Here is a 19,221-nt window from a genome sequence, read left to right as displayed (position 1 = left end):
CAGCAATCGTAGCCAGGCTGCTCCCACCCACGCTGCTCCTGTGGCTCCTAAGGCTGACCAAAGCTGGGGACACCACAGCAATACCTTGGCTTCAGCCACAGCTGCTCTGAGTGGACATGCTCCTTCTTGGCTCATTTTCTGCCCAAGGACAGGCAGAGAGGGAGCCCCAGGAGATGCTGCACACATCCCAACCACCTCTCTTATTCCAGATTCTCAGTGTTAGCATTTTGGAAGAAAAAGCTCTACACTCTGCTGACAATCCTAGCATCCAGCAAGCAGGGAGTGCAAGCATCACTTTAGCTGCTTTCCTCAAAGTACCCTCAGAGCCTGAGTTCTGGCTCCACTGGCATTTGACTAATCGTATCAAGGTCCTTACCTGCGCTTTGTTTCTATTTTTATTCACCCACAATATTAGCTTCAGATGTCACTGTTTTGCTTACTTTTTAATTAAAGACTTTGACATTTTTAAGTCACTTTATATTTCCTATCTTGGCAATATCAAAGGAGGACTACACAGATGGGCAAATAATCATATCAAGATCTGAGGCAGCACTTCCCTTCATCTTGGTCCACTCGGGTAAACTCACACCACATGCCAGTGTGAACTATTTTTGTAAAGAAGACAAGGGCTGTAAATCCCTGCTGAAACTTATTTAGGAAGGGTAATTTTGGCTATGCATAAGTGCCATATATTAAGTATAGTACAGGTGAAATTTGCTGGGAAGGGCTCTGACATTTCTAAGTCAGACAAACAGTACCTATTAGAGATGCTCCAAATTCTGAGCAAATGTAGGATAATACAATTTTATATATTTTATAAATTTATCATTTATATAGCAATTTTACATGTAGTCTCTTCAGAAAGAAACACCAAACCCTTTTCAATTCCACAGTCTCTGGCCTTTACAATTAAATAAATTCCCTTCAGTTATTCCTAGATATTCTGTGGGCAAAGGCACTGTAATATTATCTCATTTCTGAAGAGGTATTCTTGGACAGTATCTTTAAGTATCTCTGTGCAAAGATGCAAACATTTGCTGTCTCCTTTCTCCTTTACAAAGCACCTGCATCTGTCTTCCTCGTGCTTTCCCCAGGGAGAAAGGAAGCTGGGAGCACTACAAAACAGCACTGGCAGCTTGAACCACCCCTGAAATGCAAACATGATAAATGTGATGGGGCTGATACTACCCTGGGTGGTCATGAATTAGAAATCACAGCTACAGAACCCGGTTTCGTTGAAGATATCCATGTCTTTCCTTGCCTTATTGCAAAGACTCCATGCCACACTTGGCAAGTTATCCCAGCAAGCTCTGGGATATCAGTTTTGTTAGAATAATTTGCCACTGAATTAAGTTTCTCTGTAAACCTTTTATTTCTTACTGTGCTCTAGTGGATTGGGGGGGACACCTGAGACTCCCTTGTAAAACTGCAGGCGTCGGGTTTCTAGCACACAGGGTAATTCTCACACGGAGTTTTAAAAGTTAAAGTCAACTCTCCTGCATGAAGGTGGTCCAATTCCTGACAGGTAAGTGGCTGCTTGGCCACTTGGTCCCATTGGACTCCTTTCCATGGCACTGCCTTTGGCTCCTCCATGGCACTGCAGAAGGAAAACCACGCCTGCCAGCTGGGCAGACTGGTGAACAAAGCCAAGGACATCATGCATGCAAAGACCTCTCCAACTCAAGTGGGGAAACTGACAAAACACAAAGGATTTTAAGATAGCCCCTGGAAAAACAGCAGCTGCTTTCTTATAAAAAGATGCAATGGTTACCAGCAGTTGCAGCCATCTAGGCCAAGCCCTGTGGCAATTGCACAGTTCCTGTCTCTGCTGCTGTGTCTGCAACAGAACCAAACCTAACCAGCTTCAGATGGCCTCTTGTCTCTTCACATCATCTATAAATATCTATTTCCTTCTCTAATTCCAGCATAAAACTCCCTTACCCTTAGCTTGAATCTGCCCAGCTCTGGATCAGTGACGTGTTTTAGACTCCATGCAACAAGAACTGAGAGGTCACTGCTGCTGACTTGAAGGTGGCTTTGTTACTCCACAGGGTGTGTGGCACATGGAAGCAGCAGGATAGTACAGTCCCAATGAGTGCAGCTCTTCTGAGCTATGCTAAATATGTAAATACTAAATATGTCAGTGGTCCAGAACCAAAAATTACCATTTGCTGGCTCTCAGGCAGCCATAACTTTCAGGAGAAGATTCACACTGGAACTAGAATTACATAAGCAATTGTACTGATTCCAGATCACTTATATTTGTTACCATCCTCAAATTCAGACATGCAGTGTAATAATAATGTTATGAACCATTTTGATAAAACCCACCTTCTACACATAATGACAAATGTGAGTAGCATAGAAAATGTGCAGACTGCCTGGATCTGCACACAAGAGAAGAAGCCTGCTCAATTTCAAAACAATAATAATTTTTTTAAAAATGGTTAGGAATATAAACATTGATAAACTTGCCTTACAAATATTATTTTAAAGACACCTATGACAGACTGCTTGAAGTCAAAGCCTAATACAGCAGTTATCTTCAAAGGGACTTCTTTACATGTTTAAGAGGAAGCATGTGCTTCAGGGCTTTGCTGGGTTTCAGGCACACTCTCCTTATAACAAGCACAGTGTTACCTGCAGTCTTTGTCTTATTCCAGTGGGCATTTCCCTGTCCAAATCCCAGGCCACAAATCCCAGAGTGCTGTAGTGGAGCTGCTCAGTCTGAAGTCAGTGACCAAGAATGAGAGAAGGGCTGCAGGTTGTGCTTTGTGTTTCACATCTTTATGAGGCAGAACATAAGGTTTTCTATTCTTTGCATACATATGTAGAGTATTATCCATATGACAACCATAACAAAAGAAAGAAAATTAAAACCAGACTTATTGGAATTAATACAAAATAAACAGTTTGCTTAATATCTCTGGCTAATTTATCTTATGACAAAAGTGAAGCAAATGCTTCCGTCTACACTTGGGGGTGGTGGTGGAGATTAGGAAAAAAGCAAAATATTTAGCTTACCTCACCTGAAATCAATCTCCTCTTTGATCTTGTTTTGCTTAAATTGCCAGCACCACTTCTTCTCCAGGATCATCAATTCCTTCTCCACCTCTATTTGCTCTTTTCCATGGAGCTGCATGGTACTCAGTTGCTGGTTGGGGTTAAACCATGACAGGCTTTCATTTCTGTAGCTGCACAGACACAAGCCCTGTAGATTTTACACTACTCAGGTCATATATATCACTGACTGCTGTGCTTGGCCTTTGCTGCTAATAAATATTCTCTTGGATCTACTTTTACACCCCAAACCTCTAACAGTTTGAGCTGTGAACCAGACCAAGAACATTGATATAAACACAACAGCATTTGTCCTTGTTGTATGGATTATATTCTATTAGAAGAACATCTGTAAGGCTGAAAAGTAAGACCTTGTTAGGTAGAAGATGGTGCCAATTCAGTCCTTTTTGGATACAACCTCTGGTTACTGCATGCTCCACATTCCCACTGCCTGCATGGCATGTTTTGGCTGAGATATAGATCCTAAGTTTTAAGGATCCTGGAACTCAGATGAACAAGCTCCCAGAAAGTTGATGGATCAAAACTAAAGTAAATTTACACTATTTTTGTTGTTATTTATAAGCATCAAACTATGTATAATTAGAGAAAACAGTCTTTATCATGCAGCATGTTGGGCTCACCTAACACAATCACATTACCAAATTCTTTGGTGAGGAACAGGGAGCACGCTGACAGAGAAATATTTGTTTGTATGGTTCTTGTCCCATTTTCTCTATCATTAAATGCACTTCTTTGAGCTAAGTTATGTCCTTCACTCCCAAACACTGAAAATGCTTGGTGCATTAAAATGCTCTTCAAGTTCATCCCATATGCTTTTCAGGGCCCCATCTCTATCCTGCCTGCTGGGGCTGGACAGGCTCCAGGTAAAGGAAATTTGGACAAGAAGGGAAACGCAGAAGCTCCTGGATGCTTCCTCTATCCGTGGTCCAGGACACCAGCCTGGTCGAAGCAGAGTTGCCTGAGACTGCACAAGGTGAGGTGTTTCACTCCTCCAGAATCCCCATCAAGCAGCTGTGGTACCCAGCAGTGCAGAGCCCTTTCAAACCACAGCTGGGGCAGGTGGCCAGGGAAGGGGCAGGGCATCCTTCCAGATGGACAGGAATTCCAAACAAGGCAGCACTGACAAAATGACAAAGGGGAGATCAGATCCTCAAGCAGTTAATAGTATCCAGCTGACACAGGGAAGAATATGAAATCTATGCAAACGTACGTAACCCACTGGCCCAAAGAAGGAATGGATTAGCCATGAGCTACACCAAAAAGCTTCCAGAAAGGTATTAGCTTCCAAAGCAGCTGGATGCCCCTTGCACAGGGACATGACTTAGCTCTGGTACTCAGTGCCTCACTGAACAGCATTTTAAACTGCATTTGGAGAACAGAGGTTCCAACTTTACACATAGAAATACATACAAAACTTAATGATTAGGTGAGGTTTTGCAATCCATTTCATCCTCTCCCAAGTTATGGTACTGCACAAGGGCTGCAGAGCTCAATGTGCATTCTGCTCTCACAGCCCCACACAGCTGCTGTGCAAAATTTTCAAGTGGACTTCAGCAGAGGTGGCCATGCCAAGAGCTGGAAGAAGTTCAGAGATGCAAAGCCCTGGGGGAATTTGAGATAGGGCTGCTACCTACAGACAGCACAGAATGGGATGGTGTAATTTGAAGCAGCTACTGGCACTGTAAAGTTAAACAAATTTCATTTCAGCCCCTGAGCAGCCCCAAATCAGCTGGTGACAAAAAGGAATTGCTTGTGTTCAGGTACATCATGAAGATAAAAAAAAGCTATTCGACCTCAAAGAAAAAAACTGGCAGAAAAAAAAATGCGCACAATTTGGTATTAAATATAAATGTAGAATAGAGGGAAAATTCCCTTTCCATGAGGCTGCAAGGTCTGTGTGCCCCTTAAGTTCTCCTTAGGTGCATCCTCAGCTCCTGCCTGCTGTTTTACCTTGCCATGCCCAAATCATCCTACTTTTTCAGACCATGTGCTCATCAATCTCTGACAAGAAACAATTGACAAAAGAGCTTGACTTGCACAAGCTCTTGCCCTGTTTCTAAACTGTTTCCTACTGTCACCTCCTCTCTCCTCCTGTCACTGTGCCCTGACAGTGGGGCTGTCACTGCACCACTGCTGCAACTGAGTTTTCCCTTCTGCTTTCACAGTGGCTGAAAGCACAATTAAAAATTACTGTGCAGCACACCTTTTCTCCCCTCCAGGAGTAAGATGGGAACTTACTGTTATGTACACTTCATGTAGAAGACATGAAAGACAGAATAGCAAACACTGTTACTGTTAAAAAAAAAAAAAAAAAAAAAAAGATTTGAATATGAATTTCTATCCTGGTTGATTTTGCAAACCCCTGCCAGGAAGAAGTTAAGAGTCTTCTCTCAACATGCTCCCTGAAAAATAAGTAAGTCATTACATTAACTTAGACACATATTGATAAGAGTAGGCTCGCACTTGCCCTCAACAGTGATTATCCTTGAATGTATACTAATTTTAAAACCTAACCTACGTATAAGCCTCCAAAGATGTATTTTTAAGTCTCTGGATGTGGGTGAACAAAGGGTCAGGGCCACAAGGGTGCTGCTGGGTGGAGGGAGTGGAGATGAATGGCAGAGAGGCAGCAAGCAGGGGCATTTGTTAGGATGGACCGGTCAGGATTGTAGCTCCTGCCAGTATCCAAGGAAGAAGCTGAGGTCTGCATGCAGGTGGCAATCCTCCCATATATTGATTCTCGTTTAACTGTTTGCACCCTTTTTGTAGTGAGCAAAGATCACATTACTTCCATCACATTCCAAATTATAACTCCCAGTTTCATGGTAATACATCATGTTGTATAAATAGCAATGCAGCGCTCCCACAAGACACCACAATCCTTGAATGCTAATTACCACTGAGCAGAAAAATACAAAATTCTCCTACTTACAGCCATGCAACTGCCTTTAAGATGAATATGGTATAAGGAAACTTATGCCAAAGCTCTGTGACCTTGTAAAACACTTTTTTTTTTTGTGGGGTAGCATATCATAGGCTTCATCAGAGCACACCCAGAAACTGCCACCACAGACTTGGAAAAAATGAAAAAGAAGCATCAAAAAATAACATGCAAGATTTAAAGACAAATTTGCAGCCTTATTGTAAGATCATTTAATTTCCACTTATTCACACTGATTTATTTCAGAGAAAGTCCAGTCTATTTTCTTCTCCAGGTAACACTCGTCTGAATTTCCCAGTAATCCTCTACTGATTGTCAGTGGGTAGCAAGTGTGAAAAACAAGTCACATGGCAGATTAACTTCACTGTGGTTGTTCAAAGCCAAGTCTAAGTCCAAGATTGGATCCTAGATAAAAGGAAATCCTGATAAATACAAAGACCAAATCCTTAATTCTGAGCTTGCTCACTTGGACAAATGCAAGCATAAAACTAAAGTAGCTTTAATACCAATCATTTTTAATTTGTAGAGGAATAAGCTGAAATCAGTGAGATTGTATCTGTTTAAATTATCCATGATTTTGGCCTTATACTGGGTTTCATGTGTTTCCCTTTTTCTTGATGCATTTCAAGGGAAATAAAGACTTTATGTGGGATATAATTACCATTCAGGTCTAGTATCTTGAGTTATTTTTCCAGCGGAAACTTCTGGGTGGGAAAACTTGACACTTCAAAAAGCATGCCAAAATTCAGTGCAAGTTTATATTTACCAAAGGAACATTTGACATTTCATTGATGCATCACAAAGAGAAATAAGGGACACACCTGACAGGATTATCTCGTAATGAAGTATTTTAAAACAAACAATGGCACTGCCCAGCAGTAAGAAAAAGCAAAGCAAAGGCAGGAGAATTGAAAAGGAAACAACTCTGATCTGTGGAAAGTGAGAATATTACTCAAAGCACAATGACACAATCCTTAGTCTCACAGTACAGGAGAAAGCTTGTAAAGCATATCCAAAATGCTGGATATTTTTCAATATATAATACAAAAATACTTTTGTATTTCCAGTGCAAATACAAAAGTGCTTTATTACAATTGCATACCCTATCATCTTGAGTGTATTTTATAAAATCAGCCATGCATAAATTTTAGTGTGGTGACTTTAAACTTCTTTAGAGATGTTTCTGGTTTTACTCCATCTTATTCTAACCTGCCTTTCTCACACAACTTTCACAAGATCTCTAACGACACAGTGGTTTTCTATGCCCAGACTGCCATACATAAAATAGATTGGGGCTTATCAGAGATTTGTGCTATTTTTCAGTTTCCTCTCTAAGCCAGCCTCAACTTTCCTGGCAAATGATAATGAAAAAGACCATTAAGCAGAGCAATAAAGAGTAATATAAAAGCTCATTATAAGCCCAATTCATAAAATTACAAGCTGTAGTGTGCAGTATGCACAAGTAAAACTGAAACCCAAGTTAAAGCATACCAAATGAGATTATAAATTAGCTGTTGTTTTTTCTGAGAAAAGCCATTCTTTAATGAGCTTGGAAACACAGCTAAATATTTTCTTTCATAAATTCAAGAAAAAGCCATACCACTTTTGAGACTTCTGCTGGGCAGCTTTTTCTCGTCTCTCTTTTCCTCTTTTAAATTTTAAATACTGCATAGGAACCATTTGCTCTGTGAGGTTCCCATAGTTAGGACCAAACCCTTCTCAGAGGAATTTTGGCACCTTATTAATTAGCTGGTTATGAGAAGGAGCTGCACTCTTTCAGTGACTCCTATTCCGCCCTCAGTAAAGTGTGATACCATAATAAATTTCCATCAAGCAAACTATTTCTGGTAATTCCCCCTAATTAACACCAGACTGCTAATAATAAATTAGGCCTATGTGTTTCTGATATAACCAAGATCTTGTCTGAGCACAAGATATTAACCAATGTCCCAAGAAAGTAAAACTTGAACCTAAATTAAGCCTTTGCTGGTAAAAGGATTTATATGCAATTTTGTGAGAAACCCTTTGAAGATCTCATATAGGGCATTTTGACCAGCAAATATTTTGAGTGACAGAGAGATTTGTTCTGTGCTGAGCAGTGAAAGTGGATTTATTGTGAAAACACACCATTGAGTTTTAAGCCTATAAATCTTACACTGGATTACAGCATCTTAATGAATGAATGACAGATCTCTTTTTTTTTTTGGTCGGTGCATTTTAATGTTACATGACGTTGTGATTGATAGAAACCAAACCTTTGCCATTAAAATGTCAAATGCAGACTTCATGCCTTTAAAAATTTGGCTTCTGGAGCTTAATGTACTGTTTGCAAATAGACTTGCATTTGTCTCACTCATAGCCTAAACACTGAAGGGGAGGCAAGTTTTCTGTAAAGTTGCCTCTAAATTTTATAGAGCTGTGTGCAGCGTTTTCCTTTGCCTGTGTAAATAAAGGTAAAAAACAACAGTGCATTTGCCTGTTTAAGAGATGTTCAGCTAAGGGGATTCTTACCAGACTGGTATTATCCTGAAGGAGTTGGCTGTGTTAGAGCAGACAGTCAAGTGTCCCACAGTGAAAACAGAGACTGCTGCATGCCAACACTAAGTACGGTATCAGACAATGCTTGCTAGAGCAGGCAGCATTTCCTTGGACAGAGTCAACTCAGGAAAAAGTGTTAAAACCTTCAGACAAACAGTGCAAAGCATTCTAGACATACTCTAGAATGGAGTAAGGACATAAACAATAATTGGCCAATGTAACGTTCAACACAGCGTTCAACACCGTATTTATACCTTTCCATCCATTTCGAGGAAAGATGAAGAATCAGAGCTTCTCCGAGGCCAGAAGGGACCTTTACTAGTCCAAGGACTGTATCCAGTCGGGTTTTGTGTATCTCCAAGTAGAGAGACTCCACAATCTCTCTGGGCAACCCATGCCAATGTTTGCCATCCTCACAGTTGTCCTCTCACTATACACCAAGCCTGGCTCTGTTTTCTTGACTCTCCTATCCAGGTGTTTGTACACATTGATGAGATCTCCCCTGAGTCCCCTCTATTCCAGGCTGAGCAGCCCCAGCTCTCTCAGCCTCTCCTTTTATGACAAATCTCCATGCCCCTCACCATCTTCCTGGCTCTTGACTCCAGTACAGCCATGTCTCTGGTACTGGTGGGACCAGCACTGGACTCAGCTCTGCAGACAGGCCTCACCAAGGCCGAGCAGAGAAGGATAACTTCTCCCATCTGCTGGCAATGCTCTGCCTAATGGACCCCAGGAGGCTGGTGGTCTTCCTTGTCTCAGCGAAGTTATCACTGGCTCATGGTCACCTTGGTGTCAATCAGGACTCCCTGGTCCTTCCCTGTAAAACAAAGCTAAAAAAGACCCACAAAACCCTGAAGAATGAGCAGCTCAAATGCTACCTATTCATGTGTACAATCATGGCTTACCTTTACTGGCTTGGATTCAGGGGAAAAGAAAATATCCAACAAGCACAAAATAACTGAAGACAGAATTTTAGGTTTTGAGTAGGGTTTATTTGCTTGTTATGTTTTTCAATTATAATTAAATTTGCAAATGTGAACAGCCAAAATTTAATGCCAAAGGTTATTAAACACAAGCAAAGAAATCACCAGGATTTAACAGCTGGTAGTTTAGCACAAAACAATGTTTGCAAAGCAGCTGACATGGCTATATGATGCAAGTAGCTCTGAAGAAATAGGTACACAATTAACAGACCAACACACACTGAACCACAACTCAACTCCTGCTTTTAAGTTTATGGCATTGTTATATTAAGCATTTATATTTATATGTAATCCTGAATTATTTCATTACAACATACTGAAACTGTCATCATGGATCAATTATTCACTTATAAAGACATTTCACCTTCAAACAGAGTTAAGCCAAATTCTCCCACAGGCAGCTTTGGAAGAAAAACAATGATTGAAAATGCATGCAAAGATTTACAGTAGTTAGGTTACTAATATATCTGTCTTGACTCTGTAATATTCCCTTATAACATGAATGCTATATGTGTGTTGTGTGAAAAACAGTTGGGAATCTCACAAAATCCCCAAGTGATTTTTTGCTATGTTAAGTCTGCATTCAAATACACATATATCCTTATTTCTCTCAATGCACATGCGTACGTGCACATGTAGAAAGAAGACACACTCAGACCCCAAAAGACTCTAGAGGTAAAGGCAGGCTTACGAATAAAACAAATAATACCAGGATGAAATAGTTCTAAACAACAACAACAAAAAAGGTAATAAATATTCAGTGAGATATATGGCATTATTATAAAGTGCTCTACTAAAATCTCACTTATTAAAATAACGATAAAAATTATGTTCCTTTTAATTGATTTATATAATTTGGTAAAGCCATTAAATATTCATTATCTATCAGTGACTATATGCTTCCTTTAAAATTTTAAACAAACAGATAAAAGCAGAAATTAAAAGGCAAAGCAGCTAAATGAAGCAGTTCTATTAGAGCCTTTCAGGCTTTTGTCCTCAAATTCATTAACAACTGCAAAATTTCAAACCCTAGAGCATATGGATTAAAAAATAAAATTCCAATTAAAATTATGAGGGTAAACAAAATTTAATTGGATTTTAAGGACAATGACAAACTGAGAAGTTTTTATCCTATGTTAAAACTGCGAGGTTTGAATCGCAGAAATTATGGAACGCCTTTTTCTGTGCATTTCCCTCCCTCTTCCCTCACATATGTGCAATAAAGCTCCAGTGAAACCCAGTCTGTAGGTCTCATTTCTCCACATTCCACTTAATTTTAAAAGTAACCTGGCTTATATGTTACTGTATCTTGTCCAGTCTGCTTCCACCCTTCTGATTTTCAGCCAAACTCACAAAAGGGTACATCTACAAGAGTGTAAACATTTTAAACAACTTTATACCGTACCACCAAATTTCTTCTTATTTACCAACATTCATCAAATTTACCAAATCTCTTCTGTACCACTGGGAGTTAAGAAAGAAATGTGGTAATATTGAATAAAAACAACTTCAGGAAATAAAATGAAACAGCCCCACAATGTGAACCTGTCTCACCAAATTAATAAAAAGCCAAGTATCTTTTCATATTTCAGTACAGCAATTTTGGTTTTCTTTCCACCTCTTTTGTTGATGTTCCTCGTTACAATTGCTTTACTCAACTGTGGCAAATTTTTGTGACTTTTTTATCCACAAATGGTTTTATGGATAAAATCATTTGTTGAATCAGTAAAAAAATCCACCCCACAACAACAAAACCAGTAAATGGTTATTTTTAATGTCTACTAGAAAGAGCACTAAAGACTAACATTCTTTTCATTGTGACACCCCAGTTGAATCAAACAGCAAGTAAATTCAGTTTCCTTCAGGAATCTGCTCTGGTCCCGAGAGCACCCTTCTCTGTTGCACAATTCTGCTGAAGCAAATTCACCCTGTGCAGAGGAGCACCACCTCCTCCCTGGCTGCCTGCGATTGCTCCAATTAAACCAGTTAAGCCCTAATTTGAGGCTAAGGGGGACTGAGCTGGTCTTGCACTGCCTCTCTGTGTGGATGCAAAATTTGTATCAAGCCACTGAATGGCTGACCTGGCCCATGGCAAATGCCTAATGACAGCATTGTCTCCCTGCTCCCTTGCAAGTTCTGAGAGGTACTGAGCTGCTTAAACCAGTGGAATATCATTTTTCAATGCATTCCCTACATTTGTAAGAAAAGAGAAACATAAAACCTAAACTAATAAAAATCATAACAGCTGAGCAAGAAAGTTTAAGTTTTCAGTATGCTACCTGGCACACCACCAGTATACATATTCATGAGCTACGTGGTAAAGAATGTACTGAGAAAAAACCAATGTCCTCAGCTGCACTTCAGCAGCTTCCCTCATTCAACACCAGGATCTCATATTCTGGACACAAAACACTGTTACCTGCAGATTCAGCACAATTTCCCCTTTCCAAGGCACTTAAAACTACCTGAAACCTGAACCGCAAACAGAAGAGTGGAAATCCCTGTTCCTTTAAGATGTGATCTGACATTTTCATCCTATCAAACATACCCCCAGCAGCAGAGAGTTTTGGCTAGTGTCCTGGTAGGCACAGGAGTTACAGAAAAGTATCCCATTTATATTTTCTATTAAGTGGCATCTTCTAAATATTCTTTTTTACCAGCATAGCCACTTAAATGCTTTGGAAAAACCTCTATCTCTTGGGACAAACCCATGGGAAATTTAAGTGCAAAGGCACAGGTACACGTAGTTGTGTAGGAGGCTGTCTGTATTTGAATATCAGGTTAAAAAAAATAAGTTTTGGAACCATATATTTTATGTAATCTTATCTTTGAGTTCCTTTTAATGGAGTTTAGCTGCAATACTTTTGGACATGCTTTAAAAACATCACCAAAATAATGTGATCTGGATTGCTGAATCCAATCTCCTTTTATTTGTTGAACAGCAGCAAGACTGAGACTTCTAATATCAGGTATTTACTTTTATAGATACTTCACTTCTCATAATGAAACAGATAAAAATGTGGTCATAAAATCATGAAAAACAGTAATGTGCGTAGCATAGAGATAAAGACACTCTAATTGTTTGTCTTGGGTGCAATTCCTGACGCCTTTCTTTTTTATGAGGCAAAATTGTAAATGATAAACACTCTGAAAAATTAGTGTACAATCCCTTCTTCAAGTTTCCACATCTCTCTTCCATTTTAGAAAAATTGTATATAAATAATTTTAACCAATTATTGGACATTTTAACCTTTCTGCTCAGTACATTTGTTACACAAGATGAGCTCCAAGTATCAGATGTTGATAGAGTGGGCGTGTTTCTTGCACAGTGGCTTGTCCTTCTTGGAGAAGAAAGTCTGGCCCTCCAAGCTGTCACTACATACCTGAAATGGGATAAAAAGAGAAAAGAACACCCAATTCAGATGGATGAATTGCACCATAACTATTCAGAATGCCTGGTCATGGTACTGTTTTACACATAGATATATTCAAAGATTAAGAATTACCTTTTTTTAAGGGATCCTTTTTATGTAATACCAGTGGTTGGTGTAAGCGTAACCTTTACTAAGACAACAGGGATTTAACTGGGAGCAGAGTTAGATTCAGAATTTAAGGAAAAAAAAACCAATCATTATGATTGGGGCTTCTCCTTTTGTTGCTTTTTTTTTTTTTCTCATGTAATATACTTTGTATGCATTGTACCTTGGCTACAGTGTCCTTATGTCAAGAGCACTCTTGCTACTTTGGAAACACAGCCCAGTCCCTTACTGTCTTCAACACTAACTCTGAGGAAGTAAACATCAAGGGTTAAATGCTGGGACACAGGGCTGCAATCCAGTACACCTTCACTGATACACGTGCCAAAGGCTTACAATAGCAACACACCTTCCAAACAACTGGGAAAGCACTTCTTGTTTGGGCTCAGGGGATTGAGAGAGGTTAGAGCTGCTAACTCCCACATGGGTCAGGTTAGCACTGCTGCCAAGGTTAGTTTAAAGGCAGAGCAGCTTTACTTACAGAGCATACAAAGCAAGTGTCATGCCAAGTGTGGCCCAGGGCTTCAAGAAACCTGTCTCCAGCTTCAATGGGGAATTCACAGCCGTGGCACATCGTACCAAAGAGGGCGTAGTAATCTGCAAAGAGATACAAACGGCTTTTAAAGCATATGCAGAAAAGCAGGACTGACCCTTTGAGAGCTTTGCTCTTTCACTGGCAATAGGTTTCAACTTGCTGATGTTTGTTAGACTGAGTATACTGAATAAAGAGCTCCTAGATCGAAAGCCTGGGATGCTGACTTCTTGCTAATTCAGTTCTTTTCCTCATCCTTTCAAGTGGGCAATGCTTCCATCTTCCTGGTGTTTAATTTCCTTAAGATCAACAGTGTGCTGGAGAGGGGGAAATGCACTCCTTGAGAGCACTCACATGAACTCTACATGTTCCTTACGTTCTCTCCAACTCTGCTTTGAAAGCACACCCCAGCTGTTCACACTACAGACCTTCTCAGAGTAATGAACTCTGACCTACGTTCTGGGAGCATTTTTGCCCCAGATTGCACTACTCAAAACCATGTAATCATTAGGCTTCTGTCCTAATTGGAGTCTAGAAATTTGGATCAAGTCAGAATACCTTTCTGATCACTAAAATACATTACATGTTTTTTTAAAAAAAACCAACAAAACCCCAAAACAAACAAACCCTTCCCCTTCATTACTGTGAAGAAGAAGCTTCTCCAGCAATCTCATGAAGCAGGGACTAAAATAAATGGCACTGAACCATTCATATTCCCCAGCCAAGTTGTCCGGTCTTCTTCACCTATTTCAACTTTCAAACATCCCATTCTAGGAAGCAAATGTTCCACTCCTACGGAGACAGCAGTAGCGTTAGTGCTATAACATGAGAGAAATTGGCACCAGCACACTACCATGGCAAACATGTCATGCAATATTATGTCTTCATAAAATGAACTACAGTCAAAGTGACAGCCATAATGAAGCTTTGGACTCCATCTACCAGTAACAGAGTGTTACTACCATAGTAACACTGCCTCTGACAGGGAAATTAGATGCCAGAGGTTGTTTCCAAAGGAGAATTATAAGGGGTGGGAAGCGGATAGACTACACAGATCTGCTGAAGCTCTAATGCTTACTGCAGCAGAGCCCACAGAGGATCATCAGATGTGTCAAGCCCAAGAGAAAAGTCCTGGTTTTGTTCACTAAGACAGTGTTTTGTGTGATGACCTCCCTGAAAATGAATCATCATAGGAGATAACTGAACAGGATGGGGAACACAAGTGCTCTGGAGTAGCAAAGCCCTTGATGAAGGCCAGTGGAAGAAACTGCTCCACCAATCACCTCCACTAATCCATGCTACTGGAATGAAATTGTAAGTGTTTAAGAAGAAAGACAATAAAAATACCAAATGGTAGAACAATGTGCAAAACCCCTGAAGGCCATGGTCTCATGACTGTACTCTTTCAGCTCTTTGCATTTGTGGTCATACAAAATCTTACTGATAATTTCCTGGTGCCAGCAGTTAAAACCTTTTGTAAGTTGGCCTGTGGTTGTGTTGATAAGTTTATTGGCTTTTCTTCTGAAGAAAGGGCAGCAGATAAGGCAGAATGAAGGGCATCAGCTTTCTTTTGCATGCTTGAATTGTGATAGCACAGAAGCCTTCCATGGCAGATTTCTTATATATTCACATATCAGTATTTCCTGCACACAGAATTTTCAAAACAAGGCTACTAACTCTGCACTTAGAAAAAGTTCAAAGTTGTAGATATCCAGACTTTTATTTTAATTTTAGCCTCAATATCTACGCCCAGAACATTCTGCAGATTAATCCTCCTTCAATACTAATAGCTAATGCTGTTATAATTTCAAATACAGATTTAAAATTAGAACTCTACTTTGCACTAGGAAGAAGGAAAGTTGGCACTGACATTTACTACTTATTTATTTAAAATTAGTCATAGGCTCATAACTCCAGCTGGACTGAAAGTCTTTGAAAAATTAATATAACTCAAATTAACATCTAGTCAGTGAGCCAGAGCCATTACAAAGTATCACTGCCAATAACACCTCACAGATTGTGTCTGCATTAACTTGCACTAGCAACTTTCTATCTCAGAAATAAGCTTAGCAAGAAGTGTAACATACTTGACATTTTGCCACAGTTTTTCCCCACGCTCACAGTATAGAAAAAGGCATATTTTACACAAGAGTTGTAGCAGTAGCACAAATCAATGCACTGCACGATATGTGGGTCATTTGGTGGCAGGAACAAGAATTCAGCCTTAACAGAACAAACCCTGTCATGAGCTTTCCACCCAAAGGGGAGTTATTGATTCCTCCAGTACTATTTTTGAATCATCAAATGGTTCCAGGATTAGGGGCTTCACATTGCTTCAGGATGAAATTTCACCGTACTGTCACACTGGAGGATGCTGCTCATATACCCGTTTCCTCTGCTGCTCCACAAATTCAATAGGAGCAACACCCTACCCTACATTTGTCACCAAGTTAGCAATAACCTACTGTCCTTTTGTATCTGCCAACATCTCATTAAAGCAGCTCTGACAAGAGAAATTTTGGATAAATTTGGATAAATTGGCCTACTTCCCTCATGCTTACAGTACCTAGCACTCTCCCTGGCACCCACTGTGAACAACTCTGGGATCAGCTCCGAAGGAAATCTTAGCTTCAAAGAGGTCATTAGAATTTCATGCTCAATCCTTTCTGGTCAATCCATTTCTACAGCTAGCGAAACTGAGTAAAAGTAGAGAAAAGAGTAGAAGGAAAACTATAGCAAGGGTCCAGCTGACAGTTCCAATCCAGCATGCACTGTGAAAACAGATAATTTTGATACAATTTTGTCTCTTTTCCATTTTGTGTGAATTGTTTTACAAATTGTTTATTTCTTTCCTAGCTCAGAGGGGTAGATGGAAAGTTTTAAGCAAATTAGAAAACCAGCTTAAATAAAAACTGTTCATATTAATAATAATAGGTTAACAAGAGGCTCAACATGGCCTGGCAATGTGCACTCACAGCCTAGAAAGCCCACTGGATCCTGGGCTACACCACAAGAGAAGCAGCCAGCAGGCAAGGGAGGGATTCTAAACCATCTCCTCTACTCTCCTAAGACCCCACTGGAAGTCCTGCATCCAGTCATGGGGCTCCTAAGACAGGATGGATGTGAACCTGCTGGAGCGAGTCCAGAGAAGGTCACAGAGATGCTCAGAGGGATGGAGCACCTCTCCTTTGAGAAAAGGCTGAGAGAATTGCAGTTGTTCAGTCTGGAGAAGAGAAGGCTCCAGGTAGACCTTACAGCACCTTCCAGTACCTGGGGGAGGGCCTAGAGGAAGGCTGAAGAGGGATTTTTTACGAGGACATGTAATGACAGGACGAAGGGGAATTGCTTCAAACTGAGAGTACATTTATATTGGATAACAGGAAGACATTTTTTTACTGTGAGAGTGGTGAGGCACTGGAACAGGCTGCCCAGAGCAACTGTGGATTCCCCATTCCTGGAGATGTTCAAGGCCAGCTGGATGGGGCTTTGAGCAACATGGTCTAGTGGGAGGCGTCCCTCCCCAGGGCAGGGGGGTTGGAACCAGATGATCTTTAAGGTCCCTTCCAACCCAAACTATTTTATGATTTTATAAAAGATGTTATGATTAGCTAAAATGGAAGTGCTAAAAATCAAACCAGAAATGCTCTGAACTTCTAAGCCACATTGTTCATATAATATTGCTTATCAGGCTTTCAAATGCTGTAATTGTATCACCGTGTTTCTCCCCTGACAGTTTTTTCATCCTTGATCCTGCAAAAAGCTACCTGGACAAGACTGCTTACTCTTGGAAACCCCTCAGGCTGTAAATACGGCTATTCACAGAAAAACACATTATTCCACTAGCATTTGTTTGTGCTTGGTAAATAAACAGATTTACATAAACTTCAGATTATTTTAAACTCAACCAGAAAGTCACGCTAAAACTAACACTTTGATGTATCACTGAAACTCCAGCTTAACAGGAATAGGTAATACCAGTGACAAGAAGCCTGCTGCTGCTGAAGCTGATGAAGAAATCCTCACCAACTCCTCCTGCTGCAAACTTAAAGTGTCTACAGCAGTAGTCGTTGCTTTGAATTGACATCTCAAAGTTTCATGAAATTGCTGGGGCACTTCTAACGTGCAGCTTGAGAAATGGGAATTATTTTTTTCCCCCCAAACTTACTGAGCTCTGCTTTCCTGCACAGCTGCAATAAACTTTAAACTTTGGTTGTGTTGCTTCTTACCCGTCTCACAGTAGGGATCACCATCTTCTAAGTGAAAGACATTATTGCGGATGGGGTTATGACAGGCCACACACACGAAGCAGGAAACGTGCCAAGTTTGTTTCAAAGCATTTATTACTTCCTGTGGGGATTAGAAAAAGTGTTAGGAACACATTATTTCGATGTGATGACTAGATTGTGGTAGCCATGCCTCTACACTTGATTCATTTCAAGAATACTTCGTTTCCTGCTGCTACTTTGAAAATGGGTTGTGCGCACAAGTTCTGCGATGTTAAACATAATGAGGTGCTTTATTTATGGTACATCTCCTTATTTTTCATGAGCAATCCTTTGGGGTTTTTGGAAGGTTTGACATAGAGTTGGACAAATTTTAACAACTCATTTGTTCAAATTCTTAATTTCAATCAGGATCTCATCCATAACAGTCCCCTGAAATAATAAAAGCAGCATCTCTGCCTTCTCCTGAGTCAGTGAAGGGTTAATCAGAAGACATCATACAGAAAATTATGACTGCTCTGTGCTGTTCTGGAAGATACTATAGTGCCAAATACAACTTGAGAATTGTGCTGCCAGAGCCCTGCATGACCCCAGTTACACAAGAATGCAGACACATTGCTGTCTGCAGTAAAACAGCAGCCGATCAGCTGGCAGGATCAAATGAGCCATACCAGTGCCCAGTAGGATAATGCATCTTTCCATCTACATTAACACTGGGAATATTTCAGAACTTCATATCTAGCAAGCAGTGTGTTCTTAATGCTCTGCTCACCTAAGGAGGATCTTTTTATTTCCCTCCCTCACTTCCCCCTTCCCATTCTGTAAAAAGCTGCCAATTAAAAGCATTTTGCTCAGGAAAATTTGATAATTGCAACAGCTACAGAACACCTTCATGGAAACAGGAGCTGAGCTTAGAAGAGCCAAGGAGACTACAGCACCTTTCCTCAAAGAGATTAGAAAGGTTCAAATTAGAACATCCAAAGGCATATTTTGTATGTAATGAGAGCAGAAAAGGTATGTCAGGAGTATATCTGAAAAAATGCAGGCTGGGCCAGGTAAAATGGAAACCCATTGCAGAGAAGCACTGAACACTGTGATCATTGCTCCCACCAAAAAACAGGCCTCTTGCTGGTCACCTACCCCAAGGATCTTCCTCTGGCACTTTGAACACTCAGGGGCAAAGAACTTCTCATAGCAGACCTCACAATACAGCATCCCTTTCTCTTCCACAAATCCAATGTATGCCATTGAGGTTTTGCAGTGGGCACAATTAAACTCCTCTGGATGCCATGACTTTCCCAAAGCCACCAAGAAGGGTCCTCTGATTAGAAAGAAAAGATATTGTCAGCAAATGCACCTGGGCTGGCGCCTACAAAATCTGTTAACA

The 19,221-nt window shown here is 40.3% G+C and overlaps 1 protein-coding gene across 12 annotated transcripts in view; it reads right to left on the bottom strand.

Annotated features, from left to right (window-relative positions):
* Window positions 1-9,769: 9,769 nt before the first annotated feature.
* The window catches only part of PDLIM5 (PDZ and LIM domain 5), a 123,001-nt gene continuing 113,549 nt past the window's right edge, over window positions 9,770-19,221 (bottom strand). For all 12 annotated transcript variants that reach the window (XM_058838794.1, XM_058838800.1, XM_058838801.1 and 9 more), the window contains 4 exons: window positions 18,975-19,155; window positions 17,838-17,958; window positions 13,561-13,676; window positions 9,770-12,926 (listed from right to left, as the gene is read on the bottom strand). In XM_058838794.1, the coding sequence (XP_058694777.1) occupies window positions 12,837-12,926; window positions 13,561-13,676; window positions 17,838-17,958; window positions 18,975-19,155 (508 nt within the window). In that variant the 3' untranslated portion in view covers window positions 9,770-12,836. The remainder of the gene's footprint in view (window positions 12,927-13,560; window positions 13,677-17,837; window positions 17,959-18,974; window positions 19,156-19,221) is intronic.

The sequence above is a fragment of the Poecile atricapillus genome, chromosome 4, assembly GCF_030490865.1.
Source record: "Poecile atricapillus isolate bPoeAtr1 chromosome 4, bPoeAtr1.hap1, whole genome shotgun sequence".
Lineage (NCBI taxonomy): Eukaryota > Metazoa > Chordata > Aves > Passeriformes > Paridae > Poecile > Poecile atricapillus.
The sequence above is the reverse complement of the archived record's forward strand: the minus strand, read 5'-3'. Positions and strand labels throughout refer to the sequence as shown.